Genomic DNA, 23,504 nt, shown 5'->3' on the forward strand with positions numbered 1-23,504 from the left:
CCATCATCACGGGATCTCTGTTAACCACTCTAAGCTGTATATTATGATATTTAAGGAGTATTAGCGTTGGTATAGCAGATCTATAGATTACATTGTGGGTGGATGCTCAGCTTCTCCATTTGTTTGACTAAAACTTCAGAAGGTTCAGTGAATCCAGGAGCAAGAAAAAACAGTCATACTGACCCGCTGAAGTCCCGCAGAACAACACGACAAAATGATCCAAAAATAAATTGGAAGAATGCGATATAGATGCGTGGCCCCATTGTGCGCAGTTTTTGGCGCACCGGCGGTACAAGCGCTTCTTCTCCAACCTCCCCCCTCTCCTCGCGCTCTCTGTGACGTCACTGATATTTCATTCAGATATTTTCACCCTGTTTACTCCCGGTGCAGGAGCCTTGGCCGGATGGTTAGACTACCACTACGTGATTTACCGCCCATAAAGTTTACTTTCGTCGCTTTTCTTTCTCTTCCTCCCTCAGAAGTAAACGGGAAATTCATCTCCTGAGACCAAAAGGTAAAAGAAAAAAAATATGGCTGTTGGAAGTGTATCAAATTGAAAGTCGCCCTAAAATGCCTCCAGTGAACAAATATCCAATCCTAATTTAAATGGAACGGGGCTTTTAAAAAAATCGTATTTTACGAACTGAAGCATGAAAAACGAAGGAAAAGTTTTTGAGTTGCCCCTGTGGTCAAGTACGAACCACACAATACGCGTGTGCTTTTCTGTGCTGTGTGAATTTTTTTTTTTCGTTGAGTCTAAATATTTGTTAACGAAATCTGTGAAGAAAGCAGAGGAAAATATTCGATGAATGGATGAGAAAAAAAATATCAATTCTTCTTTGTCTGCAGAGAGTCACCAACATCCAGGGATGGAAATTAAAGTGAGCTGTGCTTCGAATTTGAAACTAGATAAAAAAAAAAAAATTAGAAAAAAAAGTCATTTCTTGGCGTGTTTTTTCTTCTTCTCTTAAAACACTCCATAAGCATATAGTCTTCAGGTCCTAAAAATAACCCTGAGGGGAGATGACCCCGCTCTGCCAACACTGTTTATCCATCCTTGTAAACGATAGGGAAAAGTGAAGGATTGGTAGCTGGAATGCATGAGGTAAACGACAAAAAACAACCCCCTCCTCACAAAAAAAGAAAAAGAGAAAAGAGAGAGGGACTCAATGAACCCTTTGAACTGCATTGACAGCAATGCAGGGTAAAATGCAAGTTTCCTCTGGGAGCCTACTTGGTGGAGAGTGGGGGTTGGGTGAGGTTAGCTGGGGAGAGGGAGTTCAAAGACTGCACAGAAAGTTGGTATTCAAACAACTCAGGAATCTGCATGTGCTCATAAATATATAGTTCATCTAAGACAACTGACGATCTAAATCGCCACTGTACTGATCTTTCCTTGCAGGCTTAAAAATAAAGAGCAATACAGATTAATTAACATTTGAACAGGTTTTAAAAGATGGCTTATAAAAGATACATTTAAACAGAATATGTACTGGTATGTGACTTCCACTTGGTTTTCACTAAACCCCCAAAACACAATTAAATTTTTATTTAAAAAAAGAAAACAAAATGCTCTTAAGATCCTATAGTTTGCAGCTTGGATGCACACATTTCTTTCCACTGATTAGAGCTATTAACTGAGAAAATAAAGCAACAAGAACAATAAATAAAACAAGGCTAATCCATTAAAAATATTACATTTGTTTTATTAAATATATCTAAGCAAATCTTATCAGTAAGCCAAATAAAACAAACCCAAGACACAGCTTCTCAATTCTACACCTGAAATTATTGCAGGCCTTACAGAGATTCATGTTATGCCAATTTTTTTTCTGCTCTCGTGATAAATTTGTACTTGTAGTGCTGAACATCATATATCAACACTACCATATTGAATTGGACTGTACTGAAAAATAAATGAAGCCTCATCTGTATGATGTTGCATTGTCTCACAGAGACTATTGTGACATTCAAATTGGAACAAAAACCTTAGATGCACTTCTCCAAAACAGCTTATTTTTATATGAGGCAAATTATTTACATCACCCCTCTCATCGCTAGTTGTGATGAAAGAATAAAAACCATTCAGCTAATCACACATCTTAAAAATCGGGCAGTCCAACAAAGTGCTCCACAGAACAGGTGGGGATTAGATCGATATAAAGATACAGCATGTATGGAAACAGCTATGGAAATAGAGAGAGTAAAAAGACATACAAATGGGTTAAAGTGTTGCTCCTGCTTTGCATTCAAACAAATAATAAATGAAAAAAAATGCAGTTGCTTTGTCTTAAAAATGTATTTTTGTTACATAAGAATTAGCTCTTCAACCTTTTTCCCCCGCAAACATTCACATAAAAAGTTTCTTCTTTATCAGTGTCAGTTCTCTTTTTTCACATGTAGGGAGGTACTAAAATTAGATCATATCATAAGAAATGATATTAAACTAAAAAAAACACAAACAGTGATGTTGGTTTTAAAATGAAGGTCATCTGCAAACAAGGAGCTGCTCGGCTCATTTCAGAAACAGATCATTTGCTAGCAATATTACAGATTTGACACGAAGATCCTTTTGTAGAACTTAATATGTGAAATATTTTCAATGCTCATCTTCATGGATAGAAGTGGAAAAAGTACAGATCCTCATATAAATGTAAATGAGTGTGAAAAATTAATCTTATTCTGTAGCATGACAAAACAACTAGTGCAGAGATTGTTACAAGTTTTATGTTCGGCTTAAAAACAATCTTCAAAAAGAAAAGAAAAATATACGTCTTCAAAATATGTCAGTTTGTAGATGTCTTTGCAAAGTCTCAGTTGAAAAGTGTTATTCTCTTTTTTAATTGCCACAAATATAATGAAAAGGTTTGAAAGTAAAAGAGGTTTCAAAACAGTCTTATCTTGTAGTGCAAACAAAAGGCGTGACTGTGGATCTGTGGCAGCTATAAAACAAACATCTAATGCAGAGAAACAGTTTTTGAAGTTAGGCCATGTCACTTTTTCAGATGTAGGAACTTTAAGGTTTTTTTTGTTGTTGTTTGTTTTGTTTTGTCACGCTGTCAAATGATGAGAACTTTCTTCTGCTGAAGCTTGAAGGCAACCGATCAAACGGAGAAAAATCTGAATTTTCATAAATCATAAATCTGCATAAAGAAAAGTATAAAAGAGATGGACATAGGTTTAAAAACCAGTTGAAAACCAACTATATGTGAAGAATTCGAATTAGTTTGTGTCGATTATGAAAACAAACTACTTAGAACATCAGCAAAGCTTTACTTTCACAGGTTTTTCTGTGCCTCTGTACCATTACAATTGTTAAGGCTGTTTCACAAGCATTTCATGAATCAATTTGTTTTTTACAGGTTTAAAGCACACCATAAAATCTTCACTAACAACCATTTTGCTCTTTCAGTTCCCTCTTTTGACCGACAGGCACACCAGAGCCTCCCATATCTAAATCATTCCTTGTCATTCTTTTGCACACTTCGGTAAGCTGCACTGCGGTATTTTCCGCTGACTTGTCCTAATCAGAAAGGTCCTGTCAGGATATGAATGAGTGGATAACATCTGACAGTGGTATCCAATCCTGTGACCCACACAGTAATTCTATGGCTGCTGAGGAGGCCTCCACTACAAGCATCTTCAAAAACAGGCCTTGTGCGCGGGGGCTGGGTTGGACGGATTGGGGGTAGGGGCAAAGCTTGCGAATTCCGGAGGGTGGGCTCTTGAGCGTTGGTGGGTGGAGACAGGCTTGTTGTTGTTTCATTCCTCCAACGTGTTTTTCCTCTTTCCTCATACTCGCGAATAACCCCTCGAGAAACGTCCCACCAAGGCAGAAGTGAGATAAGATGGAAAGTTTCTCAATGGGCTTGTTCTTGTTGTTGATCTGCTCCGTGGGCTATTCTTCTCTTAAGTGATCTATGCTGTTGGACGTAAACCATGTCCAGAATAGGAAGTAAGACGTGTAATGGAATTTAAATGTGCTCAAACTTGATTTAATCCAGCTTTTGTGTTTGTTTTGTGGTTTTAAACATACTGTGTTTTAACAGTACCATTTAAAAAAACATATTGAATTGATACAAGCCACCTGTGTTAAAGTTCTCTTTAAGGAAGCTTAGTAATGCCACAAAAATCTCTTTAAGTTTGAATAAAAGTGGAACTTTAAGACTCAAACTTAAAGTTATTTTGTAAGAAGAAGAAGGACAAACAAGACTTAACAATTTCAGCTCCAAACTTTACTGACAGCTTCATAGCATTTCTAAAAGCATTTCTAACCCCCCCCCCCCAAAAGAAACAAAAACAAAAAACAAAACAAAAAGAAATTACCCTCCCCCACTCAAAAAGAAAAAGAAACAGACAGAACTAATCTTGGTAAGGAACGTATCCTCATGACAAACGAGGCTCAAGACTTACAAATATCTGCTTTGCTTTCTGTCAGTTTTCCAGTCACATTCCAAAGCTGTGAGTTCAGCTCTCCTCTGGTGCCCACTATGATACTGGGAGGTAACTGGTTGTGAGTTAGGAGCATGAGCACAAACACATGTCCATGCATGAAAGTGGGAAATGATTATTTGCACTGTGTTTTGTAAAATTCACAAGTTCTAGTTTCCAGCAAAACAGGTTTAGGTTTCTTAGCATAGTTGGATGTTATTTCTGTTAAAGCCACAGCTGCATTTCACCCTTTTGAATATACACTGTGTGAAAGTCTGAAGTGAGCTGTGCAATGCAAACAAAGGCTGCAATAAGCTTACGTATTTTAATGGTGCTGTGTTTACTTTATATAAAATGTAGAAAAGTTAACCCTGTCTTGAAAATCTTTTAGAGTTTGGCTTTGGTAATAGTCTGGAGAAGAGATTCAAACAAGCAAACAGTAATAGAAATCGACAAAAACAAACATCAGTAAAACAAGCAGTAAAATACAATAAATTAAGAAACATTTTTTAGATGAATTTTGTTTGTTAAGTGATGCGTTATGTGTGAATTTTTACCCATTTAACACTATTTTTGTCACCCTGTGGAGGTCTAAACACACCAACAGTAGACTAACATATTTTAAACATGTATGATTTTCTTTGAATTTACTTAATTTTTATGAGTCAAAATACTCAAAGTAAAAAAACAAACAAAAGCCACACAGGACACACTGCTGTACTTCCACGTGATGATGGGAAGATCTATGAAAACAAGCCTGCAAATCTGTAGGTTAATCAGCTACACCCATTAGGGGTCTAACTTCATCATTTGCTTTTGATTGTAATTGGTTGATTCATTATTTCCTTGTTTTTTTGTGTGTGTTTTTGCTGTTGTCATGGCCACCCTATTATTCCGCAGAGTTCATTAAAATGTAATTTAATCCCATCCAATCATCTAATCTAATCTCAGTGCATAATAGCCTTATGTAGCTACACAAACCCCTTTTGATACAGGACCTCAACAAAACACATTGCAAGCAGTGCACTGCAGCGCATAGCATATCATATAGCACACGTTACAGCTTGCAGCTTCCCACAGTGGACGTGGGTTGTTTTATGATCTACACAACTATTGGGCGCGTGCTGTTGATGGTTCCGAGTCCAGTTTCTCCCCCCCAACACACACCCATTTTCCTCTTTGAATCTTGGGACAGAAATGAGAAGCAAGAAAGCATGTAATTGACAAAGTCACGTGTTCTCACTACGGGAACGGGCACAGCCAGCTCGAGAGCGAATGAGAGCGAAGACGAGAGCGAGAGAGGGAGTAAGAGAGGCAGCGACCGAGAGAGAGAGGGGGGTAGAGCAGTAGGCTACAGAAGTGGTGTGAGTGAGGAAGGGATTGAAGGGAAGAGAGAAAGACATGACAAAAATATCAAAAGGCAGAAAGCACGCCGTACCATGCGAGCTAAACTGGTGACCGATGGGATCGAGGATGTCGGATTAATGGTGACTACCGCAGCCCGTTTTCGCAGAGGAAGCTTCTCTATTGCAACTTGGGCGCAGAGGGTCCGCGGGGAAACATGGCCGAAGGTTATTCTGCAATTATTTTCTATTTTCTGCTCTTAGTTTTTTGTTGTTGTTATATATATATATATATATATATATATATATATATATATATATATATATATATATATATATATATATATATATGCTCCACGTGAGCTCGCGCGAGAAGGGAGAAGGAGGCAAGGTGCAGCGTGATTATTGTTCCAAACCTCAATAAAAAAATTCAAAAATAAAAAAATAAAGCCTGAACCGCCACACTGCCGAGCACCACATCTAACCACGTCTGGCAGCATTAAGATAGATCCACTGTTAGAGCGTATATGCTTTTCAAGCCAGTAGTAAAGCTCGAGGAACCATGTGTACACCTGCCCTTTCTTTCCTCCCCTTATAGCATGCAACTCCACATCAGGAGCGGGCTGTAGATGCACGAGAAAAACCCTCCACAAGTTACACCACTGAGCATGCCTGTGCACGAATCAGAGGCATTCATCTGTCATGGAGTAACAACTTTTCCCCCCTTTTTTTGGTTGAGAGAATATCTGGTTGACGCACATCGGCTCACAGCACCACGCGTCCCTCTTCGCTTATGTGACATGTGAAAAATAGTATAGGAAATTTCTACCGGCCCTGAACTTCGCATAGCCTGTACTTGAAGTGGAGGGGATTCCCCTCACGCTTCTTGGAGAAGTTTTCTTTATTTCTTTTCTTTTTTTTTTACGCAACAAAGCCCATTCAACTTATATAAACGTGTATGCACGCAGGGCGGTGAGTGTTGAGCGGCGAGCACAAACAAAATGTTCTAACTCGCCTCTTGTACTGCCCGCTCGTTCTACAGGAGGGTCGGGTAAAGGTGGCGGAGAAGACCCCGCCAAGTCCGCCGAGCAGGAGGAGGACCGCACTCGACCTCAGGTCCTGTCGGGATCGGGCTTCTGCAAATGGTTCAACGTCCGGATGGGATTTGGATTTATCTCAATGACCAACAGCGAAGGGAGCCCCGTTGACCCCCCTCTGGATGTTTTCGTCCACCAAGTAAGTTGATGAAAACGTACACACAAGCACCGAGGAATACGCGTCTGCGTCGTGGTGATGTGGTGGGCATTGGCCTCATCCGGATTTTCCTTTCTTTGAAAAAAAAACAAGAAGCGTGGAAAAGCGACGAATGATTGAATACTTTTTATTTCCTCTGCCCAAAAATGCTACTGTTACCTCAGATCCCATCTTGTTGTCCTCGGGACCCTTTTTAATTCTTCTTCACAGCGATAGTTACACTGTATCATCCGGATGTTTCGCCTTGCCCGACACGTTACTGTGTAACAACATGCTGTCCACATGCTTAAGGTACAGGAAAAACCAAACCAAAACAAACAAACAAACGACACACACACACACACACACACACACACACACACACACACACACACACACACACACACACACACACACACACACAAAGTTTTCCTCTGAGGCACATGCGTTTAGCTCTCCCTTTTCTTTCCTCTGTGAAGGGAAAGGAAAGAAATGTCGTGTGGATATGACACGGTTAGTTTCACACTTGGCCCTGTAATGGACAGCAGAGCTTGCTTGATATCCAGCCAGCTAACATGTCGGAGAGCGTGTTTTTTTTTTTTTTTTAAACTCACTGCTGGGTTCTGTTCTGGGAAGGTGGATTTTTCCCAGTGCTGTTGTTTGCTTGATGTACTTGAACCGTATGTGCAGTTTATAGAAACATCCTTTTACTTTCATACCGAATGGTGACGTGAAGCCTGTGTGTCCCCCCTCCCACTCCCTCCGCGTGTACTGCTGATTTATTGTGCATGGAGTTCATTTCAGAGGCCTTGTTTTTGACTGCTACAGAAAACAAAGAGCAGTGAAGTCCTCCCTTGTTTTAGCTCCCCTTTCCCTCCGTTAAATCGCCCCTTTTTACGGTCCTATAAAGTGCCTTTAAAATTCTCGAGGAACGACAGATGACGAAGAGAGGCATTTTTGTTGCCATTTCATTTGACACACTCTCTCACTTCATTGTAGAAAAGATGACTCCACTGATTACTATATGACAAATTAGTAGCACTGGGAAATATGGATTATAGTTGCATAAAGGCATTAGTTTATTTAGGTTAAATATATATATATATATATATATATATATATATATATATATATATATATATATATATATATATATATATATATATATATATAATGTAACTCAAACACTTACAGTATGTTTTTTTTTTCAAGCTGCATGCCAGTCTAAAAATAGAAAGTGGGACCACAGTTTCACATGGTTTGCTATCCAATGTCTTTTTTGAATGGCATTTGAGTGTGTTCTGCACCAGCAAGGTAGTTTCCATCTCTCTGAGCTATGCTGCATTCAGCTCAGTTTATATGGAAAAATAAATAAATAAATACAAATAAAAATAAATAAATATATATGTACATTTCAATTTGTCCGCAGTATTTGATTGACCAAATGTGTTCACTGCCATTGAATTCTGACAGCGGTAAAGCTGGTTGTTTAGTGCATTTAGTTTGGCTATAAACGTGATAATCGAGAGTTATAAAAATATCTGCATTAAAATCCTGGAGTAAAGTGCAAAAAATATTCAGTGAATAACAACAATATGTTGAGCTTTGCTTCATGCGCATCTTCATATGCACGTAATAATATAGCCTGACATGTATTTCTACATTTTTTTGTTAACATTTACATGTATGTGGATGTTTTCATGCGCTCTTACTGCGCCTGCATGAAACAAGCCCAAGCTCGGGAAAGTGGATGACTACAGCACTATGTTATCAGATTTTGATTGATACGTTCACATTGTGGCTTCATCGACTGAAAGCACTGCATCTGTCCATACACTCCAGACTCCTGTCTTCCCTGCTGCTCAGAGATGTTTTAGGAGTGGATCAGGCCATCAAGGGTGAATAAAGGTGTGCTCTGGGAAACAGTCTTAAGAGCTGAGCAGGAGTCTAACAAAACACTGTGTGTCTCAGTAGTTTGTAGCCTATAAGGCAGAAAAGGCTTGTGCGGTATATTGTTGCTTTACATAGGGAAAATTTTTAGATCCACAATGCAAGAAAGGCTCACTAGGTACTGTGATGATGGCGGTGTATAGATGAAAATGTTTGCAGAGCTGCTCTGTAACAATTTATTTGTCTTTTTCATATTTTGGGAGGGTGATAGGGACCAAATTATTCCTAAAATAGCTTTTTGTTAAATTATAGCATTCAGTGAATCATATGTTTACACTCGATCATTTGTGTCCCAGTGTTTCTGGCAGCTGTACGCGCTCACAGTGACACGACTGTCATTTAGTACAAAGGGGAAGACATCTTGCATTCATAAACACGCTGTCATAATAAATGCAAACAACCCCGTGATTTCTTTGGAAGGATTCACACTCGTGCATTCGTATTAAATCGGTCACTTGTTCTCTCTGATTGTTCCACCCTCTCTGTCTCTCTGCTAGCAGCCTGGAGCCATTTGAATATATTGATGTTATTTCCAGGTTTAAAAGAAATGTTCAGATTTGGAAATATTGAATAAAGATCTGGCCTGTTATATCTTATGTAGACAATTATTTAAAAGTCTTAAAGCCATAATAATTGTTTTAGGATGCATTTTTAATCAGTGGCAAGCTCACAATCAAACCAACTTAAAACAAAGGTTATGAATCATTTTACACGTTTGTGGTAAAAGGGTCGTTGTTGAAATAAAACTATCAGAAAGAATGCCGATTTATTCTTGCACAACACTGACCCTATCCGCATGATAAAAGCTGAGGTAAGAAAGATAGGGAGGGGAAGAGGGAGCATGAGGACAGGAGGAAGGGGGGAAGAGAGGAGGAGTTTCCTTAAGAGAGGGAAAGAGGAGGGATGTGGAAAAAAAAAAAGTGTGGGTGAGGGGTGGGGGTGCTGGGCTAGGGACGGCGGTAGTCCAAGAGGAAAACATGAGTGAGAGGTTGGAAAAAGACGAGCGAGTGGTGGAGCGGGAGGTAAAGGAGGGAGGGTGTGATTGCGCTTGTGTGTGTGTGTGTGAGAGAGAGAGAGTTAGTGTGAGCCCCCCCACCCCCCAGAGCACGAGGCCTCTTCCTGGGAGGCCTCTTCATCACGGCTCCTATCTGATCTCTTCCTTTCGGAAGGTGTGAGAGAGTAATTAAGCATCTTCACTCTCTCCTTAGTGATTCCACTATTACATTATCTCTGTGTGTCAAGCACTTCTCTACCTGGGCTGAGTGTTTTTTACTATGTGTGTGTGTCTCTCTCCTTGGGCATTCTTTAAAAAGAGGAATTTGTTAAAGACAAAAAGGCAAGAGGGTAGGCGAGGGTTTTAGTGGGTTGGGGGTGCTGCCTGCCCTTTGTCGGTAATCAGTTTGAAATGTTGAACAGTTTGCTGTTGCTATTCTCCTGAAACCCCATGAGTTTATGAATCCCTTACGAATGTGTGTGCGTGAGTGTGTGTGTGAGCACTTCTTACTTTCTGCTTTCGGCCACCAGGTTGTCGATGCCTACGTGTGATCCGTTGTAAAATGTTCTAGGTTTTTGATCATGCATGTGCGCACTCGAGAGAGAGAGTGTGTGTGTGTCTTGTGTAGTGAGGTTAAAGTGGGCCCCTAGTGAGATTAACCTCTGGTCCGTGTCACCGTTTGGCATGCAGGCCCCACCCATCTCTGCCTGCAGATAGCCTGTATCAGGCTTTGTGTCTCCTGCAGCCACACCACTCCACTCACCCACACCACCGCCACCCTTCCTGTCTTTACATCAAATAAAGCAAAAGAAGAAGAAAGACAAGTCATGTGACTTCCTTTTGAGGAGCTGGCCACATATAGCGGATGTTTGATTGGTAATTGGAAGGGTGATGGAGTAGACACAGACGGGCTACAATAAAAAAAGAGCAGCAGTTCCGCTGGTCATGTCAGTATGAGCTGATTAAGGATTTAAGCATTTAATTAATCTATTTTTTTTTAATTACCAGGAATGAAAAATTCCAGGAGGCTCTTTCTAGTTCTTTCTTTAATATTTAATGTTCTTGGCTGCTCAGTTCTTCTATGCAATGCTTGATAGATTTTAAGGGCTACAGTCTGCAATTTGTTTTTATTTATTAGCAGTTTGTTTCTCCATTGATCATTTTGTCCTAAAAATGACAAAGAAAAGCATCAAAAAGGAAAAAAATAATAATCATCAAAGACCTAATTAATGGATAAAACAACTGTTACATTTCCGAAGGATAGAGAAAAGTTAGATTTAGACACAACATGTGTAAACAGACGTTTAAAAGCTTTTCTTTTGGAGAGATTTGTCTAAAACAGTGTGTGGCATGAGTTTTAATTTGCAATAATCTAATGTCAAATTTCTATTAAAAATTGCTAGAGAGACAGATGAAAGCAATTTATATGTAAAAACACAGTTGTTGCAAAGGCTCAAATAAAAAAATAAAGATAATGATTAGATAAAGATTAGAGCTATTATAGTAAATAAAATGTATAAAATCCCTCAATTAAACATCTGACTACATTTATCTCATGTTCATCTCTTTGTATTCATGTTAGAATCCATCAGATCCGAGCTAATAACCAGCACTCATTTTTGTGTCATGTTTGTCACGCATTACATCATCATTTGTCTACTTTGTTAGATTGGGTGAGTTCAGTGCCAAAGCATACAAAGAAAAAAAAAAAGACAGCTGCTGTTTTTTGCCTCTGTAAATAGATTCGACTGTAAAACCAATTAAATAATGATTGTAACTCAAATTGTATGCACTACCAATGTACACGTGTAAGGTTTGAAAGGTTTGCATTGATCCATCATTTTTCCTAAAAGAAAACATGAAAAATTCAAACCTTTTAAAAATGACTTCTGTCATTTTAAATTTATGATATATTCCATCATTTGTTCTTCTGTGAAAGTGACACCTCTTTAAATGGCTGGCAGTGAATCTTTGCAGTGACACTGGACTGTTTCTGTTTTGAATGGGTGCAGTTATTAGCAGGCTGTGTGCTTTATCACCAGTCACCTCAGTGAGGTTCATTTCCCCCTCTCATGCTGATAAATGTACCAGGATGATCTAGTGCTTCCTTCCCCAGATCAAATATTTGGCCCAGTCATAATCGGGGGTGTTGGATGTTGTTAATTTGAAGCAGGGGAAACATGAAGGCTTTTAACTGTTTGATGGGGGCTGGGCGAGGTTCAAAGGTCAGAGCCACTAATGACAATGTGTTGAGGAGGGCTGCGGTGTCACCGACATAAGAGCGGCTCTGTTGGTGGTTTTCACTGGCATGTTTGTGTGTGTGTGTGTGTGTGTTTCCTCTCCCTTTCTTCTTTGGTTTATATATATCCTGTTGGGTTATGTCCATCTGAGCTGATCTAGCCCAGCTTTATCCACTTAGCATTTCCTGTGTATTAAAAGCTACTCAGTGACACCAAGCCACATGTTGACCACCATCTCCCTCTACTCACTCACCTCTGCACATTCCCGTTCCTCTTAGAAATGAGCACAATGCCCTTCTCCACCTCTGATTTAAGGCATCCCATAATTAGCCATTCCATAGCTGGTGGTCGCCTCGGAGAGAGGCTGGTGGAGGATGGTGGCTCTCCTCTCTCTTGCTTCCCCATCCCCTCACATTACAGCTTCCTGTATTGATTGCTGGGTCTGGTGATGACGAGGGCCGACTGATGAAAAGGAGGGCTATTTCTATCTAGGATGTCAGTGTCGATATTGATCTCGGGCTCTTTCCTACACACACACACACACACACACACACACACACACACACACACACACACATATATATATATATACGGTAACATGCATGAAGACCTAAAGATATTTATTACACAGAAGGAAGCTTGCAAGCATAATCAAGCCCTTTTAGAGTATCTTTCGATCCTTTTGTTGGATAGGTTTCTTCCGTTTAAGGCATGGTGCTGGCTGCTGGTGACTCTTAAGTTTAAGCACAGAGTGGTGGTGTGGTCTTCCCAGCAGGCTGGGGGTGGTGCTACGATGGTTATACCACTGACCTCAGGATTTCTCCTGCTGACCTGTGGGGTTCCTGATCAAATGGTGGTTTTGTTCCTGGCCTCCCCCAATTCCAGCCACTGATGAGGAGTTGCTCCTCCATTGGAGCTGAACAGAATGCGGTGGAGGTAGTTCCATGAACCCCCACCCCCCACCCTTGTCCTCCTCTTCCTCCAGATTCCCACCCATATCCACCGCCCTGTGCTAAGCCACTCCCCCATTTTGTGTTAGAGTCTCTCTTGCTCTCCTTCTCTCTTTTTCGTTCTGCTTGGCATTCTTTCATTCCCTCACCTTAGCCGTGCCCTCTCCTGACCTCTTTGCGTAAACTGAAACGGGTCAGGACACCCGCCAGGTCACTTGAGAGGAGGGGACTCGGGTTGCAGGTTCTGATTTGCGAAGTTTTCTCACACACACACGCTTACACATGCATAGAGCAGCTTGGAGGCACACATGTATATACAGATCCATATGCTGCAGTTTATTACGTAATTGCAGAGACTGAGCTGTTGCGAGTGAACGCGTCAGAACGTATCTGACACAAACATGATGCCATAACCTATATGGAGGAGATTTTAGTGTGTGTGTGTGTCTATGTGTGTTTTCCTGCATTTCTACAGAACAAAAGGGGATGTGTGGTTTCCTCACTGGTGCATTGTGGGAATTGAGTGAGTTGGAGAGGGGGGGTAGAGTGCTGAGACAAACCACTCAACTTTGACCTGGAGAGACAAGCTGCTTCTGGACTGAAGACAGGAGAGGAAGAGGAAGGGCTCGTGTGCCATAGTCTAGAGACCAGCTGATGTTTATTTATCATTATTCTGAATATATTGTGTTTCATGGGGGATGGGCACAACCTTTTGTTGTCTTTTACTGATATCTGCTGAACAAATGCCTTTTAGCCATTCAGATGGTCTAATGATGGTAATTATAAAATCAATTGGCGTTTCCATTTGAATGACCAGGGTATAGCTCAGCTGTAGCTTCTCGTTTGGTTGATTATTTTGCTGGTATGAGCAGAGAACTTTGATAAAAGAATAGGTTAATGAATATGGAATCTTAACATTATTACTATTATTATTTGTAACATAATGTTCTGAGATTGATCATGAAGCTGCTTGCTTAGTTTGTGACTCTCCTCACCGTCCTTTCTGTGTTATTCCCTTTTTTGCATCTGCGGTGCATAATCTTTCCTCTTGCTCATTTCCATTCCCTGATTCTCATCTATTCCTCAAAGCCAAATCCAATAGCTGAATGGCCAAAATGGATGAGTCTTCCATCACCAATCGACTAGAAGCAGAGTGGCCTTGGCTGTAAGTCTCACTTACTGCAGTGGGGGAATCAAGCAGGACATCAGAGGAAGAATGAATGAGTGAATTTTGGACATTTTGCTTTTAATGCTAAAAAAAGGCAATTTTCTCTTTCGAATAAATTGTTGAAATGTTAAAATGTGGGAAAAAAAGAAAGAATTGTTTAAAAAGGTTAAATATGAAGTCACAACTCTTCCGTGTATATATCTATATTTTCTGAGGATTAAACTGAAAACCTATTTATTGTTTTATTATATAAAAAAAGTAAAGCAAAAAAATGTGTATTATTGCTCATTGTGATAGAGGCCTTTGGAATCCAGATTAATAGCTATTTGGTAAAAGTTTATGTTTCATATGTACTAATTTGTGTTTAATATATATAAAAGAAATCTAAATCCAAAAATCTCTAATGAAAAAAAACGATTAAAACGCAGGGAAATAACATAATTATATATCAGCATTGTTGAAGTTTAAGAAATTTGATGGCTTTCTAAAACTTTTTTTGTACTGAACTATAAGTTGTAAAACTACCAATTCAAAAAAACAAACAACTAAAAACAAAAACAAAACAACAACTAATAACCTTTATTATTTGAAACTAAAGTTAGTTTTTTTTCATGATATCAAAGTTTGTCTTCGATATCATTCTTTTAAGGAATAAAGTTCAAGTAAAGGGAGGTAAAGATAAGAAAAGGGAAAATATAAAAAAAATGCAACTTACTTAAATTGTCTAAATTATATATATATAATTTTTTTAAAAATGCATAAAAATTACTTTAAAAACAGAAAAAACGAACATAAACTGATTTATTTAATGTAGAGTGGATATTTTATTTTTTCTTATCTATTTGAAAGTTTTTCTTTAATCCTAAGAAAGTCTTGGTGTGACCCTCATTTACCGAGTATTGTGACATGTTGAGTGTCTTTAGAATACATTTCATTAAGCATTTTTTAAAAGATTTTTGAATAACTGGCTGTTGTAATAACGACAGTTTGTGTTACCTGAATTTTTAAAGGCGACCTAACAGATCCCAAGAAAATGTATTTGATTGCATATTCTTACATTTAGATATTCTTTGTGTTTGCAGTAGGTTTTGAAGTTTTTTCGCTGTGTTACAAGGTTAAATGTTTTCCTTTTTTTTCATACTTGTTTTTCTGAAGGAAGCAGAGACATATTAAATGTATTTCGTTTCACTTCCATTTAATCCACGTGGTATCCCAGTGGTCATTTATTGTACAGTGGTTTTCACATGGACAATTATCCGAGTGCAGTGAGTTCAAGCACTATTCTTAGTTTGTAATTAATTCCCACATCCTCTGTACGTCTTTCCTCTCTCTTAGGTTTTCATCTCTATCTACAAACCACCTATAGAGCGCCTTCAGCTTCCTGTAACCTCAGTCGTTGAAGAAAAATGCTGCTGTGCACAATTTCTCTCCTTCTTCTATAGTTTCACATCTATATCATCTGATCATTTGTGCCTTTCTCTTCCTTTGTCTCCTACATATCTGACTCTACAGCATGCACTGCTTTTACAGATAGCCTGTGTGTTATTTATAGGTCGTGATGTATAGTAGGTAGTAGGTTTGCTCTGCACACTGCATGCCCATGTGGGCGTGTGTTTACCTATAAGAGCCGCAGGGCTTGCTGCGATTCATGAAGGTCACGGATTCTGTGCCTATCAGCCGTCCGCGCTGTGCGATCAACAAGACATAAATCATTGTCCAGTGGTTATGTAGTAACTAAATCAATATTTCCGATCATGTAGATAAGATGGATGGTGGATGCTTTAAAAAAAAAAAGAAGATTGTATAGGTGTAACATTCTTGTCTTTTAAGCCTACAGAAAAGGAAGTGGTGTCTCTGCGAAAATTAGATAAAGAGAGTAAACCAAGGACATATCATGTGAGATAAGTCGCTCTGTGGAGCAACCTTCACGGCAGTTGGTACAAACCTACATATAGTCAGTCCACCATGTTTGAAGTAATGTATTTGCCTCTCGATGTTCATTGTCTGCTAATACTTGTTGTGTTCGCTGCATGTGGCAGTGTGTAAAAGCCCACCTTGTGGACTTGCCCGTGTTAATAAAGTAAATGTTGATTCTTGAGCTATGTGGAAATAAAAGGAGTTGATTGGAAAGCTTTTTGTGTGCAGACGTAATAATATATCTGGCAACTGCTCAATGTGTAGATTTAACCTAATGGGTGTGGGCTTGCGTAACATTAATGCTTTATCTTATGCAGACAGAAAGAGGAACTAATCCATTTTCACTGAAAGACTGCATTTTCTGCCTAAGAAGGGGGCTGTCTTTATGTCTAGCTGCATACTGAAGGCTATTAAAGTATAATAGCCTTTGTCAGTTTCCATGAATCATCTGGGGTTAAAAAATATTCAATATAACCAACAAAGGTAAAACGCACCCTGATACTGCTGTATAAAAAGCCTTTAAGGCTAACATAATAGAGATCTTTCAGTTGCCTTTAATGAGCTACCTTATTCAGTGACGTGGCTTACTATTATAAAAGAATCAGATTTACATTTTCCTGGAACAGTTTTGCTCTTACAAAATCTAACATCCTATAAATGAACCTTTAAAGATTTATTTTTGTATAGGCTTGAAATTATAATATTTTAACCTAAGGGAAACAAATTCTTTGACATTAAAATTAAAGAAATTTCAACAAACATGAGCCCTAACGTGTCGGATACTCTAGCTTATAACACACAAGGCGTTATCCTACCTACACACTCGTGTGTCTTGCATTTGGCAATAAGCATCTGCCTCTTTTAAAGGGATAATTGCCCTTTTTTATTCTTCCAACAGAGCAAACTAGTGATGGAGGGCTTCCGCAGCTTAAAGGAGGGTGAGCAGGTGGAGTTCACCTATAAGAAGTCCTCTAAGGGCCTAGAGTCTCTGCGGGTGACCGGACCTGGTGGGGGACCCTGTGCAGGCAGTGAGAGGAGACCCAAAGGGAAGGTCCCATTGCAGAAACGCAAACCAAAGGGAGACCGGTAGGTTTTTATTCATTTTTGAAACAAAAAAAATGTATGTGTATGTTTTGCGTCTGCATGAATGTAATCACACGTATGCATGGTTTTCCTGAAAATGTGAAATACGTGAATGCGTGTAGGTGCCTGTGGCTAGCTTTGAGAAAGCAAGACTACGCTGTAGCAATAGGAAACATATTCTATATGTACAGCTACCCGCAGTGAGTGGCTTCTGAGTGGGCTGAGATTATAGATTAAATCTATTCAATCTGCCTCGGTACATGCCTGTTGCTATGGTTATTGTGCACCATAATAAGGAATTGAATAGGGCACTTCGCTTGCCATTGCCGCTATTTTAAATCAATTTGCCAGCTTTTACATTAGAGACTATATTAGCATGGGGGTAGATTGGACCTATATGCATCTCAATGCAGCGGTAGCCAAATCAATTGTTTTGTCCTCAGTGGAATCCTGAAGGGAGCTTTGCTAAAATCTGCAGAGGGAGCCATAGGGAGTGCCTAGAAAACGCTAAGCAGAGTCCTCCTGTCCTCCTACTGAAAGAAAGTGCCCTCATTTGATGTGCGGCAAATCCTGCCAGGTAGAGTCTAAGTACTGTATCTGTTGTGGGAAGGTATCACATGATTTCAAGGCTACATTTACATGAGAAAGTGTAGCGCTGGCACCCTTTATGTTGCTGCATCACTGTTGCTTCAGTGCTCCAATGCAGCACTATCGTGTTTTTTTTAATTTTTTTTAATAGTGGTAAAGAAAAGCATTTGTTAGAAAGGAAGAAACTGTATCTGACAGAGAAGGCTCCCTGATTGGTTTACACAGCTGAATAATTCAGCTTATTTTGGATAATTGATCCAGTGTTAGGTCAAGTGTCTGTCTTCTGCTAATGTGGTAGCAAGGTGGTTTTGGATTCAGTGATGGCAGGTGGATGTGTGTTTCTGTCTTTGTGAATGCTGGTCAGTGGGAGCAGCTACTGGTCGGTTACGCTGTGGGTTATTCTGCTATGCAACGGATCATTTCTTTCTTTTCTCTAGAGCTGCTCAGATCACGTTCTGTAAAACTGTTCAGTTTAAAAATTGAGTAAACAATTCATCGGTTGTGGAAATAGTGGCTAAAAACTTTAGTGATGACAGCACTGATTTTTTTTATCAAACAGAAATTAGCAGAGAAGTAGCTGTTGCAGAATTTTCTTTAAACTAATTAAGCACTCATCTGTAACCATTTCCCTGAAAAAAAATTGCCATTAGCATTTAAAGCTCATTAGTCTTAATCTGTGATAAAAACATTCTTCAATATTAAACTTAAAGGACATCCAAATATTTTGAGCTGTTTTGTCTTCATCCAGGTTTTTCCCAGTTTTATATGAAATTTAGTCTATCAGTGTTTTCTCTCTGTGTTGCACGCATTTGAATCAAATTAGCTGAGATCAAACTGTGCTTTTATTACACTAAATGAGTGCATGACCTGAGACATACAAGAAAACTGAATTACATGAGTGAATATTTTAAACGTTAAAACCTAAATTCTCCAATAAATTGATGGATTTTCATGCTACCTTGGGATTTGAACTATAATTAGTATATAAATATAATTATTTAATTGCACAAATTAATTTATCAGATCACTGTACTTGTATGAATCCAGGTTTTGAGGACACTTACTAATTACCTCTTAAAACCTACCTTTAAGTCTTTCTTAATTAATGTCACAGCTTTTAGTGAGGTAGCCGTCTTATCTGTAGTCTCTATTATATTCTTTATGGTTTATTTATTGTAGAAAAATAATACTTTTACACAATTAAACATTTAAACAATTAAACAATTAAACATTGCATTAATTTTTTCTTAGTTAATTCAAACAGCAAGTTGTTATTTTATTGGATGCAAAGAACACAGGTTAAGTAAAGATAATTTATCTGGTTGCGTAGAAAAGGCTGTCATGGTTTAATTTCTTATTTAGTGGCAGCAATTTGCAGTTGGGTCTACTTGTCGATTCTTATTTTGTTAATTGGTAATCAAATCGGATGCACCTTAAAATGTGTGCAGTAAGCAGTTCTTTCATAATGATAAGCGGTTGAGTTTTGCACTGCTGCAGTAGAAATTTAATACAAACTGATGCATCCAGAATCATTTGTTCTAGACTTCATTGCCCAAGAGATATTAAGCTTTTTACACCAGGACATTATTAAAAACCTGAACGGTGACTTGTATGACATAAAGCCTTAAAAAAAAAAGAAAGAAAATATGACAAAAAATATTTATTATTTAATGCAGTGCAAAGAGAACTGATGGCATCATGACGGACTAACATTTTGGTCTAATTTCTCTTCATGCTTTTATTGTTGCCATTTCATTGCTGGTATTCTTTTCAGAGCTAATAATATAATGCAGTTTGGCATGCCACAGCGGCCACACCAGACCAAAATCATATACAACACTCCCATCTAGTGGGGAATTTTAGTTGGAGCCGACATTTCTACTCCGTAGTGCCGATGATGGACAAGAGTGAAATAAAATCTTTATTCTTCTTTTTTAAAAATTCTTCTTCTTCTTCTTCTTCTTCTTCTTCTTCTTCTTCTTCTTCTTCTTATTGTTATTATTATTATAATTACCATGTTAGAAATGATAGTTATTAGTAGGGTCATAATTTCTTGTAGTTTTGCCTTTTTAAATCAATCAAGTGTGTTTTCAGCAGTTTTCAGCTTTAATTCAATGGGTTCAAAAAAAGTTTGCATTAACTGCTTAAGAATTTCAGTATTTTAATTAAAAATACTCCCATTTGTTATTTAAATGATTATATATATAACACTGTATTAATTGTTTAAAAATAAAGCATTTTAATGTCCAGGTCAGATCTGTTGCTTCATTATTTCATGACCAATAAAGCAGACATATCTGAAGTTGGTTCCATGTGTTGAATTTGTATTTTTCACTGTGATTTTAAATGCGAGGCACAGAGAAATGTCAGTGCAAGTGAGGGGCGACATATTAGGTTTAAAAACCAAAATAAATCACAAGTCCCAAATATTCTAAAAACAAATGAAAGCACCGGGCAATTCAGCAACATCAAAAGATCGGAAAAACCAAAGGAGACAACTAATGTGCACAACGACAGAATTACTTTCATAGTGAAAGAAAACAACCTCACAACATCTAACACTCTGCCGAAGTTTACAATCAAGAGATGCCTTCATGAGGGTAATTACAGAGGCCAGATTAGACATTACAAGAAAACACCTTAACGAGCCTGCACAGTTCTAAAAAAAAAGATTCTTGAAAACAAGACTAGCTTGTGTCATAATGATGGAAAGAGAAACGTATGGAGAAAGGAGAGAACAGCTCATGATATGAAGCATACCATGATCCTTGCCAGACATGAAGGAAATATTATGGCATGAGCATGTATGGCTACCAACCACTAGTGTTTACTGATGATGTGACCACTGATAGAAGTAGCAGGATGAATTGTGACATGTACAGTGCTACAGTCTTTGTTTAAAATTAGCCAAATGTTGCTAAACTGATTGGAGAGCGCTTCAAAGTGCAAATGGTTAACGCTCCATCGAATACTGCAAACCAAGACTTTCCCTATGCTAAGAAATGGCGTATTCTTCAGTGGCCAAGTTAGTCACCTGATCTCAACCTAACTGAAAATGCTTTTCAGTTACTGAAAACAAAAGTGAATGCAGAAAGAGCCGCGAACAAACCTAGCAGAGCATCTCAAGGGAAGACACACAGCCTTTGGTGATGTCATTGAGTTCTAGGCTTCAGGACTGCCATCTGCAAAGGATTGTCAAAAACAGTCCTTCTATTTAAAATTATTCTAGTTTCTCTAATTATCTTTGGGCCTTTGCAAATGGAAGGCTGTATCAACTGCTATAACTCCTATACAGTTGTGTCAAATTATGGATCTAACTGTATTTTAGCTGCAAAGTGCTTGCAGATTCAAAACTACAAAGTCTGTTTTCTGTTTTAAGAAAAAGAAAAGGAAAAGCTAAAAACAAAGATCCTGTTCATGCTTTCTGTTCTTTTCTCCTCTGTCCCCTGCAGCTGTTATAACTGTGGAGGTCTGGATCACCATGCCAAGGAGTGTGGCCTGCCCCCCCAGCCAAAGAAATGCCACTACTGCCAGAGCATCACGCACATGGTGGCTCAGTGTCCCCACAAGGCGCTGGCGCCCGCCACAGGCTCTCAGGACCAACATGCGTCTACCTCGGCCTCTAGCCCAGGGACCGGGCCTTACCTCTCTCTCCCAGAGGAAGAGGAGCGCTCTGGCTCGTCTCCTCTGGAGGGCTCCTCCTCTTCCCCCGAGGAGCCCCATACACAACGTGGCTCTCGGACCCAGAGGTGGAGGAAATCCTGAAATAGTCCATAGGGGTGAATCTTTCACCGCTAGCCTCTGACACCTCATGTCTCCTCTCAATCAAGGTTACCTGAAGCTCCCCTCATCTACCTCACACCTGTGAAAAATGGGAGGTCTTTATTCCTTTACTTTTATTGTTTGTTTCTTTTTGTTGTTGTTGTTGTTTTTTTTTTTTACAATTTCTAACCAGCGCAGCTATGGCAACGATCAGTGGGGTACGTGATGGGCAAGAATGTGTGTGACTGACTTGCAGTCATTTGGTGCAGCTATGGCAACCACGGCTGGAATGGTGACTGCAGGGGATTACTCCTGTTTCAGTCTCTGCAGCACGAGAGTGAGAAAAAAAAAAAAAAACACTGTATAAGTCTAGTCTTGATGATTGTTTTTGCCTTTGTACCCTTGGACCTAAGTGTTGGCCATTATGAATGCTTTTTCTCTACACGACTATCTTGCAGATTTAAAGCCACAAAATATCCTGTAGGCCTAATCATTCTGAAAAATCATGATGCATCCTTTTAGCACACACAGTAGCTCATCTTAAGAAGGATTAGAAGAAGACCTCAAGACCCTCTAAGCGATAATCCAGACCCGCAGGACCGTTAGCTTGGCTTCTAAAGATCTTTAGGGAAACTTTATGGATCCCAGAGGGATTTTTTTTTAAAAAAGACAGCCAGCTGCTAGATCACACTCTATACTTCTTAAACACTCACATACATACATGCATACCTCTTATATGATATAGACCGGACCAACTGATTGTCAGACGTCAAACATGTGCAAAGCTGAGAGAAAGCGTGTGTCCTGTGCGTGTTACGCATGCTCGAACAGAAAGCAAAACTGTCAGACTGAAGCACCTCTTCCTCAGGTGTGAGTCAACACTATTAACCCTTATGTTTCCTATTATCATAGATAGACACAGTCTATATAAGACATCATATAATCCATCTAGATCATATTTTAGATTCAAAGTAATGAACTGATCATTAGATTTCCATTTTGGTTGTGGCATAATTAGTTGAAAATAACATTACAGTTTATAAATTATAGTATAAGTCATTTTTATATATATATATATATATATATATATATATATATATATATATATTTATATGTAAAGTCACAAGATATAATTAAAATTCTATTAACTTTAAGTGATGCATTTATAAGGAATTAGCTCTGATCTATAGGTGTATATTGCATGGGATGCTTTGTTGGTGTGTAAAAACTCTCTCTCTATTTAACCATTTGGATTCATGACAAATCAAACTGAAGTTTAAAAAAACCCCAAACTCCATATTTTCCCATATTTGCTAAATCAGATTCTCAGAAATCGCCTTTGATACAGCATAAAAGCTCACCGTTTTGTTACAGGTGTAGTACCAGACCATTATACTATCTTTGTATCTTATTTATTTAATACCTCACTAACTATCCTTCTTGAAAAATGAATGTCAAGCTGTTTGCTCTCCCAGCCGTGTTACAGTAAGATCGAACCACCTGTTCCTCTTCCATCTGTGCCTACCATTTGTTAGCCAGCACCAGCCAGGTTAATGCGCAGTCCTCTTTGGGATGAGGTGACATCACTGCTGCTGCTGCTGCTTCAAACTCACTGAAACAAAAAAAGGAGAGAGAGAGAGAAGAGAGAGAGAGAGAATAAGAGTGCTGCTTTTGGTATAACTTGAATCCCAAGCATGGCTTTAGTGGCACTTATTTGTGACCTAACAACTCTTCTCTGACCATACTGAATGTGAAAAGAGCTTATCTGAAGTCGACTCCTCACACAATTCAAGTTGAGTCGCTTTGGAGTTGTATCTTAATGTTCTGACAAATCAAATAACTTTG

The 23,504-nt window shown here is 38.8% G+C and overlaps 1 protein-coding gene across 1 annotated transcript; it reads left to right on the top strand.

Annotated features, from left to right (window-relative positions):
* Window positions 1-5,626: 5,626 nt before the first annotated feature.
* lin28b (lin-28 homolog B (C. elegans)) lies at window positions 5,627-22,741 on the top strand. The gene is made up of 4 exons (XM_085133382.1): window positions 5,627-6,002; window positions 6,817-7,010; window positions 17,125-17,312; window positions 21,350-22,741. The coding sequence occupies exons 1-4, from the start codon at window positions 5,993-5,995 to the stop codon at window positions 21,660-21,662; spliced, it is 705 nt and encodes a 234-aa protein (XP_084989508.1). The 5' UTR covers window positions 5,627-5,992; the 3' UTR covers window positions 21,663-22,741.
* Window positions 22,742-23,504: the final 763 nt, after the last annotated feature.

The sequence above is a fragment of the Neolamprologus multifasciatus genome, chromosome 15 (genome assembly GCF_963576455.1).
Source record: "Neolamprologus multifasciatus chromosome 15, fNeoMul1.2, whole genome shotgun sequence".
NCBI lineage: Eukaryota > Metazoa > Chordata > Actinopteri > Cichliformes > Cichlidae > Neolamprologus > Neolamprologus multifasciatus.